General features: G+C 37.6%; 4 protein-coding genes across 9 annotated transcripts; 2 read left to right on the top strand and 2 right to left on the bottom strand.

Annotated features, from left to right (window-relative positions):
• LOC109713414 (protein unc-45 homolog A) lies at positions 1888–6726 on the bottom strand. The gene is made up of 4 exons (XM_020237477.1): positions 6317–6726; positions 4516–4704; positions 2253–3199; positions 1888–2123 (listed from the first exon to the last, which is right to left on the bottom strand). Exons 1-3 carry the CDS (start codon positions 6530–6532, stop codon positions 2753–2755), a joined length of 852 nt encoding a protein of 283 aa, XP_020093066.1. The 5' UTR covers positions 6533–6726; the 3' UTR covers positions 1888–2123; positions 2253–2752.
• Positions 8499–12924, top strand: LOC109712404 (ABC transporter I family member 10, chloroplastic). Of its 4 annotated transcripts, none has more exons than XM_020235954.1 (6): positions 8499–8608; positions 8715–8919; positions 9952–10028; positions 12028–12153; positions 12240–12362; positions 12460–12924. In XM_020235954.1, the coding sequence occupies exons 1-6, from the start codon at positions 8543–8545 to the stop codon at positions 12667–12669; spliced, it is 807 nt and encodes a 268-aa protein (XP_020091543.1). In that variant the 5' UTR covers positions 8499–8542; the 3' UTR covers positions 12670–12924. The 4 variants fall into 4 exon arrangements, with proteins under 4 accessions (XP_020091543.1, XP_020091542.1, XP_020091541.1 ...); XM_020235953.1 differs by having other exon boundaries at positions 9942–10028; XM_020235952.1 differs by having other exon boundaries at positions 8506–8919; positions 9942–10028.
• LOC109713517 lies at positions 13312–15580 on the top strand. 3 transcript variants are annotated; one of them, XM_020237645.1, is made up of 5 exons: positions 13312–13493; positions 13720–13796; positions 13906–14084; positions 14780–14888; positions 15078–15580. In XM_020237645.1, exons 1-5 carry the CDS (start codon positions 13364–13366, stop codon positions 15384–15386), a joined length of 804 nt encoding a protein of 267 aa, XP_020093234.1. In that variant the 5' UTR covers positions 13312–13363; the 3' UTR covers positions 15387–15580. The 3 variants fall into 3 exon arrangements, with proteins under 3 accessions (XP_020093234.1, XP_020093233.1, XP_020093232.1); XM_020237644.1 differs by having other exon boundaries at positions 13312–13631; positions 13723–13796; XM_020237643.1 differs by having other exon boundaries at positions 13312–13631.
• On the bottom strand, positions 15918–20987 carry LOC109713155 (probable tRNA (guanine(26)-N(2))-dimethyltransferase 1). The gene is made up of 12 exons (XM_020237135.1): positions 20601–20987; positions 19480–19767; positions 19236–19323; positions 19016–19137; positions 18613–18752; positions 18463–18535; positions 18282–18370; positions 17981–18086; positions 17640–17852; positions 17022–17216; positions 16752–16829; positions 15918–16636 (listed from the first exon to the last, which is right to left on the bottom strand). Exons 1-12 carry the CDS (start codon positions 20703–20705, stop codon positions 16337–16339), a joined length of 1797 nt encoding a protein of 598 aa, XP_020092724.1. The 5' UTR covers positions 20706–20987; the 3' UTR covers positions 15918–16336.

Here is a 22386-nt window from a genome sequence, read left to right as displayed (position 1 = left end):
ATATTTTTTAATCCAAGGGCCGAAAACCTAGTAGTACCAAATGCTTGATGCTATTAATAGTATTCCAGCCTAGGTCTTATTACAACATTATTATTTCATATTAAAGCAAGCATAGTGTATTTCTAAATTCAGAAATTGTAGATGATAAATTTTATTCTTAAACATATTGTTACGACAACAGTTACAATGAAAAATATTGGTTTACTCAACCTTCTCCTCCTCCTCCAAAAAAAAAAGATAATTAATAAAAAGATATTGAGCCTAATAAATGTGGAACGTACAATGAACGTTTACATAAATGATACACCAACCTGGCGAAAGATCTAGCTAGAATCTTTCCATGTGACTTAGACATGGTAATCTCATGCCCAAGATCTGGCTCTGCATGTCCTTTGGTTAACGGGGCGGCATGTCGGCTTACCCTTAATAATAATAATAATAATAATAATAATAATAATAATAATGACAACAATAATAATAATAATGTAACAGTGGAGAATTACTAATTATTGTTACTATATCAATCATGTGTAGTTTTGGGGAAGAGGTATTTGGGGGCATTGACTCTCACCATCATTTAGATATAGTAAAGAAAATAAACAGATAAATAACTTCAAAGTAGCTTTGAGGTATTAGTTATATTTTGTTTAAAGGTGTTATTAGCTGTCACATGCTCGCGACTCATCTTACTAGGTGGATTTTGGGCCCTGTTAAAAATCTACAACTTTTTTATCAAATTTCAAAGGACAGGTGTCGGAAGGATATAGGCACCACAAAAAAAAAAAAAAAGTAGGTAAATATGTGTAAGAGTTCCCTTCAACTATTGACAATTCTGAAAAGGCCCCTTCAACTTTTTTCCTCTTTTTTTGTTTGATGTACCTAAACTTCAAATTTTTTTTCTTTGCAATTAAGTAATTTTAGTCAAAAACAATTTTAGAAAGTTTGTCAAATTTTTTGGTGATTTCACCACATTTAATTACTTTAGCCATCTTTTAACAAAAAAATTAAGTCAATAAATGGTTAATACCGAATAGAGATATTAAACTTGATACAAATTTTTAACTATAACCAAGTATAAAAACTTAAACAGAAAAAAGGAAGTTGAGAGAATACTGAAAAAGATACAATTGACAAAATTCTTTTGTTTGAAAATAGTTGTGAAGTCAAATTCTCTTGAAATAAAAATCAAACACCTTTTACAAACAATGCAGCTGAAATCTAAAGATTGCCCTTCCTATCTAATGGTGATAGGACTGAGTAATAACTAATAAGTAGAGCCTAGAGCTTAGCAACGGGCAAAAATTGTATGGATATTGTGTCCAAATTAACATTTTTTGGGGACGGATAGGCGCCACGTGGCTCGCAGGCGCCCATCTCACCGTCCCTTTTTTTTCTTAAAAAAATGTGATTCTTTGTTAGAGAGAGAAAGAAGTAGAGGAAGGAAAAGGGGCGGTGGGATGGATGCCTGCGAGCCACGTGGCGCCCATTCAGAGCATCACCAAAAATACAAATTTGGACACTATGTCCATACAATTTTTGCCCCTTAGCAACCATGTCTTTACTATCACATTCAACAAATATAAAGGACCTTTTTTTTCCCTCTGTTTACCCCCCCAAAAAAACACCCACACTAAATCTGATCCGAACAACATTTCTACATAAGCTTCAATAAAGCCAATAAAAATGCGGCATTTATGTGCTAACTTATCAATTGTATTTTTATAGCTATCAAAAACATTCCTTATATAAAAACACAAGAATTTATGAAAATGGATGCAATGTTCAACAAATGGAAGGAATGGAAGGAGATTCTTTAGCACATTCATTCCTCATGTTGCAGCAATTAGCACTACTCTGTCAAAAAGTTCAAAGCTACACACAGGCGGATAAAGGAACAGCTCTACTAAGGAGCCAAGCACAATACGTCCATTACTATGAATTGGAAAATATAATCATTGTTTAAGTCAAATTATCCAATTGCAAAGAACATACATGTACATGGGCAACAACTTCGATGATATCAAATTTAATACATCGCAGGACTGACAGAAAGCGGATTGTCATACCGTTTGTTCAGAACTGCCACATGATTGTAGCTGAAAACTTCAGAAACCAAATAACTCCTGCATTAACAATCAAGCAATTTGAAAGCATGAAAACTGCTGTATTAATTGTCTCCGAAAGAGAACGAGGAGGAAGAGGAACAAAATAAGAAAACGGGAAGAAGAGAACAACTGGAATGTACATAGTACCTGTGTATATATACAGTGCGACTGAAGTAGGAACAACGGGAAGATCACCATCGACTAGTTAGGTCGACCCCATCATCAAGCTGGTCTTTTCTGGTTGTGATAAAGCTAATTGATCTTGTAAGACAGTGATAAAGTGTACAAAAACTACCTGTATATAATGCATTTTAAAATGGGAACCCAAACTTTAAAAATTTTAATTCCATGCCTAATCTTTTTGTCGCTTCTGATTTCACCACCTCTCCATCAAAGTTTAGTGTTGTTTCTAACTATTTCGACAGAATATTCTCATTATTCATGGAGTATTCACTGTCGTAGAGGAACTAAATAAAATATTAGGTACTGAAATCAAAGCTTTTATAGTTCAGGAACCCATTCAAAAATACAGTATAGTTCAGGAAGTCTCTATATGGTTTTGCCTAACGTAAATCTTCTATAAACTTTACACACACAAAAAAAAGAAAAAAAAAAAGAAGATGATTTAGCCTTCTCTAATATACAGCTCACTTCACGGGCCGCACACCAACAGTTCTAACACGGAACCGATACTGAGGTTGCTGCTCTTCTACATCATCATCTTCCTCTTCACTAGAATCATCTTCAACCTTGTCCCATCTCGAGTAATCAAGCCCTGAGTGCCCTTTCGGCTTTGGTATTGCCTCCCAACCATTTGGTTTTGCAGGAATTTTATTAGTAGAGGACTCAAGCTTAAGAGCCTGAGTAACAGATGGTACGGATTTAGTGATGGTAGAGTCGGCCTTTGGTTTTGCAGGAATTTTATTAGTAAAGGATTCAGGCTTAGGAGCCTTAGTTACAGGCGATACGGATTTAATGATGGAAGACTCATCGTTTTTGTTCACTTTTGAAGACGCAGCTTCTTCTTCTTCTTCTTCTTTATCTTCCTCGAGATACAACATTTCTTCGTCAGATTCTGGAATTGGAGCTAGAGACTTCAGAAGGAAAAAGGGGTTAATTACAAATTTAGTCCTAGAAGTTTACCAGAATATCAATTTCATCCTCAAAGTCCCAATTTTAACGATTTGATCCCTGAAGTTTGACTCTGATTCGGACGTAGTCCTTAGAGTTTCAATTTAATAATTGATCTTGAAGTTTGACCATGATGTCAATTTGTTACAAAAATTTTTAATTTTAACGGAGCGAAGTCTAATGAAGGCGCTGATGTGGTGTCTTTTTTAAATAAACTCTAATATGGCTTAATTATTATGAAGAACAAGCTTCAGGAACTAAATTGCCATAACTGAAACTTTGACGATGAAATTGAAATGGAGATCAAACTTCAGGGAATAAATTTGTGTTATGCCCCCGCCCCCAAGAAAGTAAATACCATAAAGGTCAAATCGACAAAAACCAGAACTTTCTAATGCAAATAATAAACAACATACATGAAGTAATACAAGGTTACCACATTTTAATGTTACATTAAAATGGGTTAGTTCCTGCATTATGAATGCCCATAATTTGTTTTAATGCTAGATTATGGAAGAAATCATGAACGCAGTGACATAGATGTGTTACCAGAGATCCAAAGTTCACCAGTAAAAAAAAGTCCTTAGATTGTCGTCTTATTGGACCAACAGCTCCAAATAGTTTGCCATCCTATTGGACCATCAGCTCCAAATAATTTGTTTTAATGCTAAATTATGGAAGTAATCATGAATGCAGTGACATAGATGTGTTACCAGAGATCCAAAGTTCAACAGTAAAATAAGTCCTCAGTTTGTCGTCCTATTGGACCATCAGCTCCAAATAGATACAACTAGTATAAAACCAATGTCCTTAAAATCTTTTACACTGAAGCTTATTTTACAGTTCTACTAGGAGCTAAGTTATGCTTACAGATGAACTTACTCATGGAATCAGCGAAACACCTGCCTGTCTCAATTAATTACTCCTAGTGCTCATCCCAAGTTGATTTACGAACATGATCATTGTTGCTCCTCAGAAGAAAGAATTTTAAACAACTTATAGGATGACACCTGCTAACACTATAACAAATGATCCTAGTAGCGTGAAATTTCTTGTTTATCATGAAGCAATCATGCTGCAAACTCGTTCACAAGTTTTGGTAAAGTTAATACTTTTTTGGACTATCACTCTCCTGGAGTTCGTGACTTGGGCTGCTCAATTGATAATAAGTCATTTCCAAAATATAAGTAGCACACAAAGAGGGCATTGATATAGGTAGGTTTTGGATGAAGAGACAAAAAATAACAGCCTCTAGACAAGTGAAGAATAAGAAACATACGAGCTGTGTCTTTAATCGCGCATATAGGTTCCGATACACTTCAGATGATGGATTTAGCTCAATCAGCCTATTCACATCGAAAAGTGCTGATTGGTAGTCCTTGAGGGTAACCAACGTTTGCGCGCGCAACATCAAAGCTCCTGTGTGTTCGTAGTCCAATTCAAGAACTGCTGTACATTCTTCTGCTGCCTAAAATTTTGGAATTCTCAGTTAACCTTGCCAGCAGAGTTCAATAATCACCAAGCAGAAAGAAAAAAAACAAAGTTAAAAACACTAAGTAAACTCACTGAATTGATCACATTTTGTTTGATTATATTACCAGTTTTATATTCTTTTCACATTTAAATATCCTTTCAATTTTTCAAATTTATAGCTTGCCAATAATACTGCAATTGAGAAGAGTATTTAAATGTGAAAAGAATATAAAACTGGTAATATAATCAAACAAAATGTGATCAATTCAGTGAGTTTACTTAGTGTNTATTACCAGTTTTATATTCTTTTCACATTTAAATATCCTTTCAATTTTTCAAATTTATAGCTTGCCAATAATACTGCAATTGAGAAGAGTATTTATATTCTTATGCCATGTCCCTTGTTCTTGTATTTTCTAATCCTTGAAATGTTTTTTTTTTTGAGAGACAGGTAGTACGCTACCTGTTTCGTTTATTTCATTTAGAAATAAACTTAGCTGGACATGTGAATCAACTAGGATTCAAACTTGGAACCTCGGATACCAACTACCAAGCCCTTTGCCACTTGCTCTAGGGTCGGTCGGTGATCCTTGAAATGTTTATAGAACCTACGAGCCTATTGTGAAAGCAAATTGCTCTCTCTCTCTCTCTCTCTCTCTCTCTCTCTCTCTCTCTCTCTCTCTCTCTCCCAAACAAAAGAGAATTGTATAGCCAAACAATTTAAGCAGGCAATCATTAAAATCGGATCAAATCAAATCTTTACAACACTATTGAGCATTTGAATCAGCTATTCATTGCTAAAGTTCAATGAAATTGCTATGACTATCATAACAACAAAATTTTTACCAAATCTACAAAAAAATGAATCAAAATATGCCAGGAACCACCAATTACAAATTATGCTAAGGTTTGATTTTTATCTTTTTCAATCAAGAATATAAGTTCTGATATCATCCAACTCTGATTCTTGCACTCACATTATACAATAAAAATTTTTAAAAACGACAATGTTTTTAGGCAATAACAGTCCAATTGGCATCGCTAAACAACCTAATCAAGGCAGGAAATGACCAAAACATCAGATCAAATCATTATAACACTTTATCCAGCATTTTGTTCTGAAGCTGCTATGGATATCAGAACAAATATTTTTACCAAATCTACAAAATAATTAATCAACTAATGCCAAGAACAGCCGATTACAAATACAACCGATATTTGAATTTTTTTTCTTATCCAATCAGAGAACTTAAATTCTGATTTACTCTAACTCATGTTCCTACCCTCTCAATTTATATAAGAAAAGTTTGATCACGGAATCATGAAAATAGGAACGAATCAAATCTCTTATCACACCTGAATTAGCATCTTATAGGCCATATAATTGCTAATTTCTAACCAGACATTTACGAGTATCAGAACAACAAGAGTTTACTAAATCTACCAGAAAAAAAATTGAAGCAATAACGCCAAGAACAACCAATTAGGAGCTTCTAATGCAACATCTACGAGCATCAGGACAACAAAATTTTCACCAAAAATACCAGAAAAATGAATATATTAATTCCAAGAAACAATCGATTAGGGAAAGGATGAGATCAGCGAACCTTCTTGAAATCGTGGAGCTTGAGGTAACACGCGGCGCGATTGCTGTGGAGGGCGATCTTCTGCGCCTTGGTCTTGGCCATGGCGAGAGCCTCCGTGTAGAGCCCTAGGGCTTCTTCGTGCCTCCCCTCGCGGTACATCTGGTGAGCCCTCTCGATCTTGCTCAACGCTGTCTTCGTCGTCGTCGTCACCGTCTCCGCCGTCGTCGCCGTCGCCATGGGAACGATCGATCGATCAAGCACGAAGATCCCGCGGGAACGATGACGAATTATGATGGGATTTACGGCGGGGTCGAGCAAGCGATGGAGAAGACGAAGCGATCGAGAAATTTGAATTTTGGAAGAGAGAGAGAGAGAGAGAGAGAGAGAGAGAGAGAGAGGCGAGACGAGGTGTCTGATTCTATGTCTGCGAGAAACGCTCCGGGTAACACTCTACGGATCTACATTATAGGAAGGAGATATCGGGTCCAAATATTTGGATCCGAACCAATACTTAGGCTCGGATTTTGTATTCGGGTCATGGGAGTCTACCGTAGTCCGTAGTCAGGGCGAGGAATGGGGCTAGTTTTCGAGTCCTGATTGCGTGCTTTTAAAAATACGGTCTCCATATTATTAAATTATTTTTAATATTGAAAGCTTAAAATCAATAATCTATTCCCTTAAAATTAATCTAAAATATCTAAAATATCTAAAAATTAAATTTTTAAATTTTTTGATATTATTTGCTTAATAATCGAGGGCTCAAAATCGACAGTAAAAAAAATTATAAAAATTAATAATATAACATTAAAATTTTAAATAAAAAATATTGATCTTATTTTTTATAGTATAAAATTTTTTATTAAAATTTCACATGATTTGTATATTTCTATATCGTTAAATTTGCAAATAATTTACTATGATCTTTTATTTAAATTATTAATTTCAGATCATTTCGATTACTAAGTAAATAATATTAAAAAAATATGAAATTTATTTTCTAGCTACTTTAAATTATCAAATCTACCAGAGTATATCGTCATTCAAAAGTTATAGCACCGAAAATAACTTGATAGCGTGAAGAATACCGTGCTTCTAAAACCAAACAAATCTAACTCCTAGTTTTCTAAACTTGCATGCAAAAAACTATTTTACAGAATATTATAGTGCGGTCATGCAAAAAATTTTATGTACAAGATAAAATCTGACCGTCAACGGAAACTATCCAATGATTTATAGTTTTACTTAAATTAAAAATTAAAATTTTCAAATTTGGTTGGTAAGCTCTTTTATTTTAAAATTTCTTTAAGGTAAAACAAAAGGAAAGTAAAAAAAGTCGAATGTAAAGTTTATATTCACCTGATCCAAAATTTTAAATAATGTATTTAATTTTTTATAGGCTTTGTTTTACATTTAGCCTCTTAAAAAAAAAAAATAAATAATTTTATAAAATTTATAATTACAAGATTTGCTCTATCCGCACCAACACGCATGACTGGTGGCTTAAGATGAATCACTTACCATGTTTGGATACGGTGAATAGTCCATCGTGTTTATTGTAAATTGTATAAATTTAAGTTGAACACAGTAAACTATTCATCGTGTCCAAACATAATAAATTATTTATAGTGTTCAATTTATCCCATACTTATATAGCGCTTGCTAGCGCCTGATAGGAATAGGATCAATCCTGTAAATATAAATTTTATGGAGTTATTTGTAAAAAAATAAATTCTCACGGATTAAATGCAAAAATATATATATATATATATTAAAAAATATATATATATAATAAAAATAAGTGTGAAAAAAATAAAGTAGTAAAATATAGCATTGCTATCTGTTTGCATAAGTTGCTGCTTTTTTATCATCTCTCCGGGGTTTTTAGTGTAATAGTCTTTTCCTAAACATTTATTCTAAAAGTAAATTTATTAAATTTTTATTTATAAATATAGTCTTATAAAAGCGGTGAATGATTCACCGCTTTTAAAAGCGATGAACCATTCACCGCTTTTTTTATTTTTTTTTACTTTTTTCTATATTTTTATAATGATAAAAGCGGTGAATGGTTTACCCCTTTTATTTTTTTTATACTCCTAATGAGAAGTTATAAATGCGGTGAATCATTCACCGCATTTATAAGACTATTTTTATAATTATTTTTTTCACAAAATTATTTTTAAAAAAAATTCTCTCTCCGCCTTTCCCTCTCTCACACTACACAATGCGGCGACCGCATCTGCATTTGGCATGCTCTTCTCCCTCTTCCGTTCCTTTCCCTCCCATCCACGCCCCCAAATCACTACCAATCTCAAGGTAAAATGCACTCTCCCTCTCCCTCTCCCTCTCCTTCTCCTTTCTCGCTTCTCCCGCACCTTCGCTCGAACCCTAGACTCACCGATGATGCCGCCGCCGCTTGCAGCCGCCGCGCTCGCGCCGCCGCCTCCTCCTCCTCCGCCGCCGCCGCCGCCGCCGCAATCGAGGTGCGCGGCGTGAGCTTCGCCGTGAACGCGAAGCGCGGGAGGGCGCTCGTCCCCATCCTCAGGGATTGCTCGCTCCGCGTCCCTCCCGGCGAGCTCTGGATGCTTCTCGGCCCCAATGGCTGCGGCAAGTCCACCCTTCTCAAGGTCCAAATCCGTTCTTCTATTTTTTTTTTTTTAATTTCAGCTACGGGGACGGCCCCCTAATGTTATTGATAATCTGCTTTTCCGTGAAAGAAGGATTCAATTGAATTCATTGAGAAATGAAATTCTTGTTTGGATTAAATCGGAGTTCAATTGAGTTTTATTCATTTTGTTGTTTGGTAGAAAAATGGAAAGCCATTTCATTATGATTACTTTTTGCACTGGATCCTTATTCCTTACATATAGTTTAAAAAAAAGAAGATACTATAACTAATTTGAGAAGGGGTATTTGAGGTTATTGCGGTTATTGATATAGTATAATTAAGGGCATGTTTGGTTCACCTATTTTAGACTATGGAATTGGAATGGAATTCATTGATTCCGGTAGTTGCCGTTTGTTTTATAGGAATCGGATTCCGATTTCCATTCCACTCCGGAATGGGAATGACCAAATCTATTTATGATCCAATCCGGCTTTGAATCCCGGATTGGCTCATTCCAAAGTAAACTATTCAAAATTCTCTTTTATCAACACCTACCTCCTCTCCCATCATCACTTTCCTCTCTCTTAATCAAAACTCTCTTTTAAAAATTTTAAATTTTCATTCCGATTTCCATTCCAATAATGAACCAAACATTTTTGGATGATTCTTCATTCCATTTTTCATTCCAAAGCAATCCAATTCCATTTCTCATTCCTATTCCAATCATGAACCAAACATGCCCTAAGAGTAAATGAGTGCTTATCAAAAAGTCATTTGTATTAATAAGAAATCTCACCAAATCCTTCCGAATGGATTGAATTCTCAATAACTTATGGTACTAAACAACGGATTTACGAAAACTAGTAGTCCAATTCTTTAGATTTATAGGAATTGGGGGGGCATCGGGGTGGCCAAACAGAGTGGTAACGTGATATTACTTGCGAACAAATGGCTGACAGTCTGACTAGTCTAACATATTTAGCCTGTGGCAATCTTCTGTTAATTATATTGCTAGTTGTGACTGAATTCATGATTTCCTAGGTGTTGGCAGGTCTTCTAGAGCCAACTGAAGGAACAGTGCTTGTAAATAGGCCATGCAGCTTCGTCTTTCAGAATCCTGATCACCAGGTTTCTTATTTTAATGCCGCTTTTTCTATAACAACTTAGTTACCAATTGTCTGTGAAAATCTATCTAGCGGAAGAAGATCAAGTTTTATGCTCTCTGAATATCCGAATTGCTTTTAGTTTGGCTTTCTCACAAAGCATCTCTTTCTTTCACTAATTTTGTCTATCACTTTCATGTGATACTAGTGAAGTAACTTGCGCGATACGACAGATAGATAATTGAAAAAAAAATTTATAAAAAAAAGATAATATAAGAATATAGATATCCCATAATTACTGAGAATAGGTAGGGGTGTAATGTGGGCCGTGCCGGGCCGGCACGGCCCACATTTTCCGGGCCAAACCGGGCTGGAGAGTGGCCCGGCCCGGCCCGTGGCTAAATCCGGGCCGGGCCGTGCCGGGCCGGAACTCCCTACCATCCGGCCCAGCACGGCCCCTGGGCCCGGAAGGCACGGGCCGTGCCGGCGACCGGCCGTGCTCCGGGCCGGCCCTTTATTTTTTTAAAAAATGTACATATAATTTAAAAATATAAACAATAATTATATTTATATAAAACTGATTTTGATTAAAAAATTTAAAATTTATAAAAATAATTATAAAAAATAATATTTAAATTTATTTATAATATTTTTGTATTCTTTTTTGAAAAAAAAAAGTTGAGAAGGGTTTTGGTCCCATGGACCATAATTGCTTTGGTCCATTGGACCAAAATCACTCTTCCAAGGTCTGCTAGCAGACCTTGGGAGGAGCTCTCCTCGGGTGGAGGGCTTGGCTCCACCCGAGGAGAGCAAACCCCAGGCCCAAGGCAAAGTTGCCTTGGGCTGGGTTCGGGCCGTGCTGGCCCGCTGGCAGGCCCAAGCGGGCCGTGCGTGCGCGCGCACGGCCTCCCTCGCCCGGCACGGCCCAGGCCCGTTTCGGGCGTGCCGTGGTCCGGGCGTCGGCTCAAATGTGAGGCCCAGCACGGCCCTAAGTGCCTGCCGGGCCCGGCCGGCCGGATGCTACAGTGGCCGTGCCGGGCCACGCGCCGGCCCGCAGCCGTGCCGGGCGGCGGCCCGTGCGCCCGCCTTTTAACCCTAAGAATAGGACAGCTGGTGACGGCACCATAAGTCGTCCTTGTTAAGGACGCATGAGGAGCAGCGAATGGGACTGGAAGGCTCTGAGTGGCGAGCGACAAAAAAGGGGAGAGAAAAAAGAATACATAAAATCATACGTTGAGAGGTCCATAACCGCTCTATAAGTGAGGTAAAGAAAGATGGAGAGACACCTTATTGGTTCAGGAGATAAAAAACAAAAAGAGATGGGAGGAAACAAAAGGAGAGAGAAAGAGGGTTGAAAAAGGTGGTTGTGAGAGAGAAAATAGTTGTACTAAAATAAAAGAGAATAAAAGAAATAAAAAATAATAGTGGGTCCCACCACCCTGAAATGAAGGTGGTACATCCATGTGGATTTAGCCATGAGAATTTATGTATAGGTATAGGTATAGATTATCTCATGGTCTGAACGCCAAATGCCAATGCACTGGAACTAGAGTCAGAAATTAAATCATCTTGGTTTCAATTGTAACTGCTCTAAAGATTGGTTTTGTTTAGAGGAGTTGGGTAAGCCTGGCTAGAACTGACTTATAGGGCCAAACTCGACAGTTATTTGGTTCACGTATATTACTGCTTTTGTTGTTTTGATTTCTTCCATAGAGAATTACATGAAAGTTAGCTGCTTCTTACGAGTAGTTCTCAACTCTAAACCATGATCTGTCTCTGTAGTTTTTGGAAGTTTGGAAACTTTTTGACCTTCACTTTTGACTGAACCTTGACTTGGAAGTGCCAAAATTGCTGAATTGATAATGTTACTGTAACCTTGTTTTACTTGCTATTTTATTGTATTTTACTCAGAACTGAAACATATTTCACATATCATTCTTGCCGTTCATGCTCTTTTCTGTTGTGAAGCCACTTGATAACTATATAGCTTAATCGACGGTTCTCTTCTTTTCACTATTCCACAGGTGGTGATGCCCACTGTGGAAGCAGATGTTGCATTTGGTCTTGGTAAGTTCAAGCTTTCACTAGATGAAGTTAAAGCAAGAGTATCGAAAGCTTTAGACGCCGTCGGCATGTTGGACTACTCACAAGTCGGTAATCGACATTGAACAGTTTTAATCTGCGTTAACATTTCAGATTGAAATTTTTATAATTTGTATCCGTTCGTCTCAAACAGAGGCCAATTCAAACTCTCAGTGGGGGTCAGAAACAAAGAGTTGCAATTGCAGGTGCCTTAGCCGAAGCATGTAAAGTGCTATTACTAGACGAGCTGACCACATTTTTGGATGAATATGACCAGGTGCTAGTTTCATGCCATTAAATCTGGAAGAACATATACTATGCTTTGATTCTTCACCTGTAAGTTGAATGATCAGATTTTGATTATTATTTATCAGATAGGTGTAATAAAGGCGGTGAAGAACTCCGTGGCTGGTTCTGGCGAAGTTGCTGCACTATGGGTGACACATCGCTTAGAAGAACTTAAATATGCTGATGGTGCTATTTACATGGAAGAAGGGCAAATTGTGATCCATGGAGATGTTGCTAGCATCTCCAAATTTCTGAAAGAGAAACAAGCTCGCTATAGGGATTTCCTTAATCTTTAGGTCTCTTCTCGAGTGGCTCCTACAACACATTGTTTTGTTGTTCACAGGCCATCACGCAGATAGAAAGATATGCTGTATATTTTGTTGCAAGAATCCAAGTGAATGTTCTGATCCATGAGATTATAATTTATTGTTCTTAATTTTTGTTGAGAAATCTTAACATTCACGTTAATTTATTTTATTTTTAAAAAATAATTTACAGTAGTATGTTACCCATTCTAGGTATGGGATCATACTTCTGTCTCTTGTATGTCACATCTTTCTTGAGTAATCGATTTACTTAAAAAGTGTATGATATTATGTTGGGATTCCGGCTAGTATCAAACACTAGGTGCAGTCGAATTTTATATCTTTGACTATTTTCATTTGTGAGATCATGCTATTTAACTAATCATATATTTAATCTTACTATCTTACTCGAAAATTTAATAGTACTAAGCGTTTAATACTATTAATAGTATAGTAGTCTAATTTTTCGGTCGGCACCTTTAATTTTTTCAAAAATTAAAATAAATTATTTTATAAATAAAAATACTATTATATTAAATAATGAATAAAATTTATTATCGAGTATAAACTTTTTTTATTTTTAATTATAATAAAAAAACTATTAAAAATTTTATAGCGACTTCGTTGGTGGTACTAAACTAGACCCTTCTCCAGTACTCCGGTCCTGCCGCGTGAGCTGAGCCCGATGCCGAAGTGCTTCCTGCTTGCCGCGAGGCGGCGCGCTTCTGAACTTCTCCCCGGCCGCGCTTGCTTTCGCGCACTCTCATCCGCGCTCGCGTCTTCCTCTCCGAACATCCCCACCTCCTCCTACTGCTGTAACGCTCGCGCTTCTCCATTACTAACTCGCTTCTCTACTACTACTACTACTACTACTACTACTACTACTACCACCATCCATCCCGCTTCGTTCCGATTCTTCTCCACAACAACGAGAGAACCAGATCGAGGACCAGGCATGGAGAAAGATCCTTCTTGTTTTTTTTTTTTTTTTCTTTTTTTAATTTCCCCTCATTTTTCTCAATCCGAACATCAAAATGTCAGCAGATGAAATTGAAGGGGAGGAGTGGATGGCTGAATGGGAAGAAGAAGAAGAAGAAGAGGGAGGTGCGGAGCCTGCGGTGGGTGAATCTAGTTTAAGGATGTTCGATTCCCTTTTTCTTTTTCTTTTTTTTCACATCTCTTTGATTGTGCTCGCAAGGTGTCTTTTTTACACGCTGATGATACTAGATTGGGGATGGAGGGGACGGGGGCGGAGTTGCACTCGGCGACGTCGAATGGGGCGAACAGGCCCTCTCCGTAGCTCGCGAGGTCCTTCAACTCCATTTTGATGACGATTTGGCCATGTTTGCTTTCAAGGTTTCGCCCCGAGGGTACGTCTACGTGCGGCTGGATAAGCTTACAAAAGAGTAAGACCTATTGTTTCACTGCAATTTGGATCGCATTACTTTTGTTCTTCGTCAAAAACGTAGTAATGGTGATAAAAAAAGGTGATTGATTCATCTAGTATTGTACGATTTTCGGTGCAATACCATGCCCAAATTGTGCTTGACATGTATTTTAGTATGTTGAGATGGATTTGCAGAAATAGTAATCTTGGTATTGAGCTTACCGTTGTCGGTCCTAGTGTATACTTGATCACGGGAGCTATTCGATGAATCCCATCTCATCTAAATTCATGTGTAGTGTTAGGATCGGCTTGAATCTCTTTTGGTGCTCCAATTTTTTGTGCAAGAGCCCTGTCCTATTGGTTATACTACTGCGGATATTATAGCTTGTAAATTTTGATGACTTCTATTGTGAAATTCTTCAACTTGTAAGGTTCTGTTCTCTTCTGGACATTTTGGAAATCTTTTTATCTGTTGATATTTTTTTTCCCCTCAAGTTTATGCGATTTAAGGTAAGGTTGGACTTCTCTATCCTTGTAATTGTTGGTTGGTCTGCAAGCTTGTATTTAACTTCCAGATATGCCAACCTATCTTTTGATTCATATGCTAGGACAGCCAAATCTAACAAAATTCCGCCACAGTTGTATTTGAGCATTTGAAATATGGTTACGTTTTGCAGTTGTAACGGTCGGCGCCATTTTCACATTTTCATACAGATTTGGGTGCCCTGCGATCGAGGAAATCGAGAAATTTAACAGCCTTTACAAGCAGAGATTGGATGAGATGGTAGAGCGCGGAGAAATTCCTTTGGATTTGGCGATAGAGGCAAGTTATCCGCCTGTAAAATTAGCACAAAAATGACCCTTTACTACCGTTTTTATGTCTACATCTATACATCTCTACTGATTCAACTGAATTTACTTTCCCTCGCCTGTGAGTTGTGAGTTATTCTGTAGTCGATTGACCGAGCGACTCTTCAAATATTTCAAAGTATTTTTCCTTTATTTTCGTCAGGTATCATCGCCTGGGGCTGAGCGACTGTTGAAGGTTCCGGAAGACTTGGATCGCTTCAAAGAGATGCCCATGAGAGTGCAATACATGGAAGAAGATCCGACTTCAAGGCACCAGCAACAGAAGGATGGGATTTTCATGTTGGAGGTAATTGATGTCGAGACGGGCCGTTGCGCGTGGAAGCTTGCTGATGTCAAGGAGAACAGAGCAGAGGCAGGGAGAGGAAGGCCATTAAGCAGGAAGCAGAAAGATTGGAGAATATCACTACCATTTGACACAATAAAGAGGGTGATGTTGTACTTGAAAAATTAATCCTGTGTTTTTCTGAAGATATGATGATATTTTTTCTGCTCTACAGCTTGGTGCTTCTTCAAATAGAATGCATGGAAATTGTTTGTTATCTATTTTCATCACTACCATTTGACACAATAAAGAGGGTGATGTTGTACTTGAAAAATTAATCCGGTGTTTTTCTGAAGATATGATGATATTTTTTCTGCTCTACAGCTTGGTGCTTCTTCAAATAGAATGCATGGAAATTGTTTGTTGTCTATTTTCATCAGGTGGTCGCTATTACTGCGACGAAATACCATTGGTTCAAATTTTGATCGTACTTTGCGTATTTATATATCATTTGATTTCGTTGCTGTTTGATGAACTTTCTCTGCCGCTGCACTTGGAGCGCTTGGAGTTATATGACATTTTCTCTTGATTTGAGCAATAATAAGCAAGCATTGCTAAAGCGAAATCAGCAGTATAGTGGTCCAATTTCTGCAGGAAATTGCTTCTTTTGACCTCTAAAAGGTACTATTCAAGGAATAAAATTAGAAACTTTTGAAATAATTTTAAGGGGGTAAAAAATTAAATACTGCTCTTGCTTCAGTATTTTACTATTCAGAGAATAAGATTACAGAACTTTATTAATTTATGGCGAAAAAAAATAAAAGAAACCATGCAGCATACCAACTGCAACGCACCAATTTCATTTCAGTTGCAGGCGTGGAAAGGAATTTACATCTTTCTCGTGGGAAATTACTGCACAAAATGGTTGCTTAAGACAACATTGCTTGATCAAAAACCGACCGCCAACAAACCCTGCAATCTCAGGAGGTCTGCTAATATGCCGCTCTGCAAAGACTGCGTCACAAGATAACTTCGCATGATAATAATATGTCACGCACTGCCGATAGAAAGGTCCCTAACATAGCAGAGCATAGGTAAAGCACAACAAATGATCCACATTCCACTAGCATATCAGGCAATCACGGATCGCTGGTTGACAAATCATGAGTCTTCTGGCGCTTTGCGATGTGCTCATCATTAACATCTTGCTCTGCGATGTGTTCATCATTAACATCTTGCTCCGACGCTGCTCCGTTTTCCACTTCGTTGTTAGAAGAGCCAGTGAGAATCTGTGGGCCCAAGAGAGAGGAGTGCTTGCTGGTAATCTGGCGCCCGGCCCTGACCTTCGGGCCCCAGTGCCTCTCAGGATTTGGGAGGAATCTCTTCACCTTCTTGGCTTGGGCTTTGCTCAGAGATGCAACCACTCGGGCAAAATTTGCCTGCAATGGTGTAAAAAAAACACAAACCCCAAAAGAAAAAATAATAAATTTTCATAATACCTTGAACAAACAGGAACAAATAGAACATAATGAAGGTTTCCCTATCAGAACACACTTGCAGCTTTGGTTCCTTCGAGAGGATCACAGTTCCTGAATGATCTGGTGGCTGTGCTCTAATCGGATGACTCTTAACCTATAGTAAAGGATACGAGATTAATGAGAGAAAATCAAATCACATTATACTGCTATCCGCCAGTTAAATCAGAAAATATAAACAGATGAAGATTTTGTCTACAAACTACAATAGTTTAACTGATTCCCAGCAACACGATAATCAAAAAGGTCCTAAAATTGGAAAGGAAAAGAGGATAAGATTTGAAAGTACCCAGCAGCGCATGATGTCCCAAATGACATCCATGGGAGCATCAGATTTGAGACCGAGTGGATTCACATGGCTGCCCGAGATGCGATAACCGGCATTTATCACGGCAGAGCGAAACATAACTGCAGAAGGGGATGTACATTTCAGAGTCGCACATAAGTTGTGGAGACTGACGAAGAGAGGGACATCATGTAACTCCTGCAAGTCAATAGAGTACCATGTCAAGATCATAAAAATTTCAGTTGGAAAAAAAGAGAAAGGCAAAATGAATAAATGGTTCTGATAATTGCTTTTTCAATTTTGCCTAGCAATCAAAAAATAAGAAAAGCATAACCATTTATAAGACAGTTTGCTACCAGTCGCTCAGGACACTTTACATTATTATGCTTTTTTTTTGCAGGGAAAAAAGACGGTGTTTACATATATACCCCCACAAATCATCTATCTAGATATATTCTTCGTAGGAATAAAAGGTATAGATGTAAGAAATTAAGCTTTTAAATGGCATATAGGGTACATATGTAGATAGATAATTTTGCAGGGTAGATATGTAAATATGTTGACGAAAAAAACAGGACAATCCATGGAGTTATCCCTGATGAATGCCAATAACGACGATACCTCTGATATCGTTGTCAGAACAGAAGTTATCTTGTCGTATGCAGGATATTTTTCTTTCATAGCTTTGACATTTGCTAACATGGAAAGCACCCATTCTTGGTCGTGGATGGGAGCTGACCAGATTGGACCCCCCATGTTGAATTTCTTCCCACAGTGAGTGCACTCTTGAGGAACAACAGGACCAAAACCAGGAGCAGATTTCACACTATTATTCTTCACAAATGAATAAAAAACAAAGAAATCAAGACATTTCAGTGGACACTATACTAACTTTATAGTCTTACAGATATCCTAAGAAATTGACATACATGGAAGATGAATCACTATAGTGAGAAGACTACCTTAGAAACAATCCTTCCAAGGCTTTGGAGATGAAAAGAATCACAACCGACACATTGATATACATATGAGAGTTTTAGAGGAGTGTTCTTTATTTCACTTGCAGAGCTGCAAAGAATTCAACAATTAGCGTGCAACATACAGAATTATACAAATTTTACTAAGCTAGAGGCCATAAGTTTTTGTATGTGCATCTTACTAAGCTAGAGGCCATAAGAAAGAGAACAGTGAGTAAAATATAGTTTCTACACAAAATGAATAGTTTAATCTACAAGACCAGGAAAGTGAGTAAAGCGAATGTACGTGTATATCCGCACAAAAACTCGGATGTAGAAATCCATATGTACAGAAAGAATGGGGACGATATAACGCTTATACCGATTTGCATGGCTCTGCATCAGAGAAATGAACAAGATATTTCATCTTTCTAAATTTGGCATGCAATAAATGAATCGACTATAAAATAGACATGGTTATGAACTACCTCGATGCTGGCAAGGAGGATTCTCAAAGCCATTTCATGACAATACTTGCCCTTAACAGGGTAGGAACCATATCTGCATTGAAAAATAACGGTCATAAAATGCATCCAACAACACCATTTCTCTGTTTCAAAAGAAATTGAAAAACTCACTTGGAATAGCAGACCTCCCCGTTGCCTCCACAGAGAACTGCCATATCAGTAGCTGTACACATTAAAATGCCACCATCGGCAACTGATTGCACAGCTGAGTCCAGGAACACAGAAGGTGATCCATAAGGATCAAGATCGACCTGCAAATGTATAAAAATGTATAAACAACTCCAGTATATTAAGATATTAAAATGTGTATGCGCTTATGCATAATTGCAAACAACAATAAAATTAAGTCTTTTCTATGCGGAAGATTCATCGCAAATCAAAAGATGTTATCCACCATCTTCCAAACACTAAATCGTCAAGGTCAATATGCTTGCAAAGTGACAAACAATCATCACAAATCTAGAGTACATATATAAACACTTATATCAGCTATAAAATACAAACAAGTTTATACCACATCGAATTCTTTTGGATGGGTGAGCATGTGAACTCGCGCATCAGCAAGATGAGCTTCCACTTTTGAGCAGGCCACAGAACCATTAAATTGTATGTTTCTCCTGCAAGCTTCAACAGATGCTGCAAAAAGAAATTTCCTATAGTTGAAACCTATCGTAGGGTTTTGCAAAAGGAGAATGCAAAAAAGGGAAAAAAAAAAAAAAGTGTGAAGAAAAAACCTTTGTCATTGTCTACAGCAATCACATGTCCAATTCCATCTACTTCACGGGCATACCGCAAAGCTCTTAATCCAGAAGCAGCCAAAGCCTGCAACGTTTGAAATAAAAATTATAATTAATTAAACATATCCATGTACACATATTTAGTAGAGAAACTCTTTACTTGCAATAAATATGCTTAAGATCGAAACCATTGCTGCAAAATGCACTAAAAGAAGCGACCGTGCAACATTTTTTATTTCACCTCGAGAACTTTAGGTGCCTTGAGTTCCCTCGGCCCTTTCCATGATGATGCCATTGTTGGTTCTTTCACTGTTTCGTCTGCTTCATCTATAGATTGGTTTAGGTGCATCTCACAATCTCCGTTTGTTTTCTGAGATTGGAAGGTTGTTGCCTCCGCTTCAGTTCCAAGAGTGCATTCAAGAACCTTTTGCTCCGATTTTCCCTTTTTGTTCAACATTGCTGCATGTTCTTCCTTGCGCTTGTCAATAAATGTCCTTAGAACCGCAATGGACATGTCTCTGTTGTTAACCTAATAACAAACGCTTGCTTTCAGTAAAATCTGCTGTGATATAGTAGGCGGCAAATAGACGTGGAAATCTTTTATAGTACAATTGGAAGCGAAACAACACTAGAAAACTTTATATCGGTAAAAGTTGGAAGAAAGGATAGACATTGCAACAGAAAAATTACCACTACAGTCAATAGAAATGACACAATGAAGCTGAACTTAGGAAGTGCGTACTGCTTTCACCCTTTTAAATATACCGTTTTAGTTACTCGACTTATTCATCTTAACAGTTATAGTAATCATTGTGACCCAATCTGGTGGGACATGCTAGCAAAATCTAACCAGGGTGTTATAGAAAATTTGACAATTTAGATATCAGTGAAGCATCTACTTTGTTGTCAATATGATCCTTAGAAGCATTGCACAAAATTAAGGAATGCAGTTTCAACCAAAATAGGAAACCAAAAAACTGCGGATGGTATCAGAACGACCAAATCTACCAGCAAGAACAACTCTAAAATGATGAATGAAATGCACGATCGCAGCTTTATTTCTCGCAAACCCGTCGAATATTAAGCTAACATTTTATTCGTATTTTAATCACTGCAATCATAAGCTCTCTAAAATTCAGCAAAAATCTCCACCTTGCTTATTTAAATGACTCTAAAATCCACACTAAACCACTCCGAAGCCAATAAATCCAAAAGAGAGTAAGCAAAAGAACGCAATCTTTAGCAATAAGCTAAAGTTAGAGCATCAAACAGTTGTGGATTACACAAAAATAGATCGATTAATCATCAAAACACCACTACACAAGCCATTAATTAATGGGAAAAAAGTTGCAAATAATTCACCTGGGCCTTGTTGAAGAAGACGCTGTTGCTCGAATGCATGAGGATCTCCGCTTCCCCTTCCTTGATTATCGTATACCCCTTGAGCTTCTCCCCGACGTCCCCCATCTCGCTCCGAAGAAGCAAATAAAAATAAATTAAATATGGAGAAGAAGATATATAAAAAAGAAAGTTCGGGTTTTATGTGATTCGATTCGAACTAAATTTATTTATGTTCTATTATTTGAAATAATATTTCTGATGCAGTATTTCCCCGCTCTCCCCCACGTTCTCCGTAGCCGGCGCTACGCACGAAGCCTTAAACCCTAGTTTGTCGCCTCGCGGGTTACGGGCCGGATCAATGTATCCGCTCCGCTGTTATGGTCGTAACCGACGGAGGGAGGAAGAAGAGGCGTTAGTGTTAAGAGGGGTGAGAATCGGGCTGTCGGGACGCCGGATTCGGGGAGCGTCGACCCGAATCCTCATCCTGAACCCGATAAGGCAACTAGCAGTTGTGCTGAGACCACCGGAGCCCAGCCCATTTATCAAGACGGCCCAAGGCGATCCATCTCCCATCGACGCCACTAGGGGTGGAAACGAGCCGAGCTCGAGCGAGCTTATGTCAGCTCAAATTCGGCTTGAAATTAATTTCGAGCCTAAATCTAGGCTCAAGCTCGGCTTGAAATTAATTCGAGTCGAGTTCGAGCGAGCCTAATTTCGAGTCGAGCCGAGCTCGAGCTCTAAACGAGCCTATTGAAATTCTTGACATTATATAATCAATAGTTTAATTTTTATATAACATTATCTACAATTTGATGCAACATGTTCAATAGTTCAAAATACAAAATAATTGCAAGAAATGTGAGCTAGGGTGACTGCCTGACTGGGTGAGGGTCTGAGGGAGAACGAGAGAGAGAGAGAGAGAGGGGAAAAAAATTAGGGATTTGAGAATTTGAATGTTATCATGTTTTAGGGTTATGTGCAACAGTGAAAGTCTGAAAGAGAGAGTGTGTTATGTAAATTTAGAGTTGGGCTCAATTGCACGGTTGTACTTGTTGGGTTTATTTTATAGGCAAACAATAATAGTCCAAATTAAATTAAAGCCTATATATAATTAAAATACATTATATATATATATATATATAATTGAGCCTTGATACTTTTAAAAGTATCAAGTTATTGGTGCTTGTAAATTTTTAGCCATTGAATTAAGAGATATGCGGTTAGGATGATGTGGGCCCTCTAGGGTTGAGTGGGTGGTTGGTTGAATAGTATAATTTAATGGTTGAAAATGATCTAAGGAGTAGATCTAACGGTACAAAACTTACAAGCACCATAGCTGCACTATATATATATATATATATATATATATATATATATATATATATATATTCGAGCTTTTCCCAGCCCTAGACGCCACCCAAATGAGTAATTATTACGTGGACCTGGTCCATACTGTCACATGTGGATCGTTGAGTTGTATTTGACAAGGAAGATGTTTTCTCAATTGGACTACTACGAGTAGAAGGGCCCATGGATTTGTTGAGTTAATCTAACATTCATGGCCCGTCATTGTTGAGAGTTCGTTTGTTACTTTGTTTTTGACCGAACTTCGAAGCAAAATTATGGGACACAAATTTGAGAACATCGATTTTTCAACCAAAGACCCAGATTTTGGTCCAGATTTTGCATGGAGAAAAGGGTGAAGCTTTAATTTTAGATTATACGTGTTACAAGTATAAATTGACACATCATCTTATAGATTTTGCGCAGTATAAACAAACGAAGGCTAAGAAGAATTCTATTGTGA

The sequence above is a fragment of the Ananas comosus genome, linkage group 7 (genome assembly GCF_001540865.1).
Source record: "Ananas comosus cultivar F153 linkage group 7, ASM154086v1, whole genome shotgun sequence".
In the NCBI taxonomy this organism is placed as follows: Eukaryota; Viridiplantae; Streptophyta; class Magnoliopsida; order Poales; family Bromeliaceae; genus Ananas; species Ananas comosus.
The sequence above is the reverse complement of the archived record's forward strand: the minus strand, read 5'-3'. Positions and strand labels throughout refer to the sequence as shown.

Excerpts from the sequence above, each read along its gene's own strand:
- LOC109713414 (XM_020237477.1), bottom strand. The coding sequence starts at position 6,532 with ATGGCGACGGCGACGACGGCGGAGACGGTGACGACGACGACGAAGACA. Across the intron at positions 4,705-6,316 it reads AGCTCCACGATTTCAAGAAG|GCAGCAGAAGAATGTACAGC; the intron begins GTTCGCTGATCT and ends CCAAAATTTTAG. Across the intron at positions 3,200-4,515 it reads CGCGATTAAAGACACAGCTC|TCTCTAGCTCCAATTCCAGA; the intron begins GTATGTTTCTTA and ends TTCCTTCTGAAG.
- LOC109712404 (XM_020235952.1), top strand. The coding sequence starts at position 8,614 with ATGCACTCTCCCTCTCCCTCTCCCTCTCCTTCTCCTTTCTCGCTTCTC. Across the intron at positions 12,154-12,239 it reads GCATGTTGGACTACTCACAA|AGGCCAATTCAAACTCTCAG; the intron begins GTCGGTAATCGA and ends CGTCTCAAACAG. Across the intron at positions 12,363-12,459 it reads TTTTGGATGAATATGACCAG|ATAGGTGTAATAAAGGCGGT; the intron begins GTGCTAGTTTCA and ends ATTATTTATCAG.
- LOC109713517 (XM_020237643.1), top strand. The coding sequence starts at position 13,364 with ATGCCGAAGTGCTTCCTGCTTGCCGCGAGGCGGCGCGCTTCTGAACTT. Across the intron at positions 13,632-13,719 it reads AGAACCAGATCGAGGACCAG|CAGATGAAATTGAAGGGGAG; the intron begins GCATGGAGAAAG and ends TCAAAATGTCAG. Across the intron at positions 14,085-14,779 it reads CTGGATAAGCTTACAAAAGA|ATTTGGGTGCCCTGCGATCG; the intron begins GTAAGACCTATT and ends ATTTTCATACAG.
- LOC109713155 (XM_020237135.1), bottom strand. The coding sequence starts at position 20,705 with ATGGGGGACGTCGGGGAGAAGCTCAAGGGGTATACGATAATCAAGGAA. Across the intron at positions 19,768-20,600 it reads TCTTCTTCAACAAGGCCCAG|GTTAACAACAGAGACATGTC; the intron begins GTGAATTATTTG and ends GTTTGTTATTAG. Across the intron at positions 17,217-17,639 it reads TTCTGACAACGATATCAGAG|GAGTTACATGATGTCCCTCT; the intron begins GTATCGTCGTTA and ends ATTGACTTGCAG.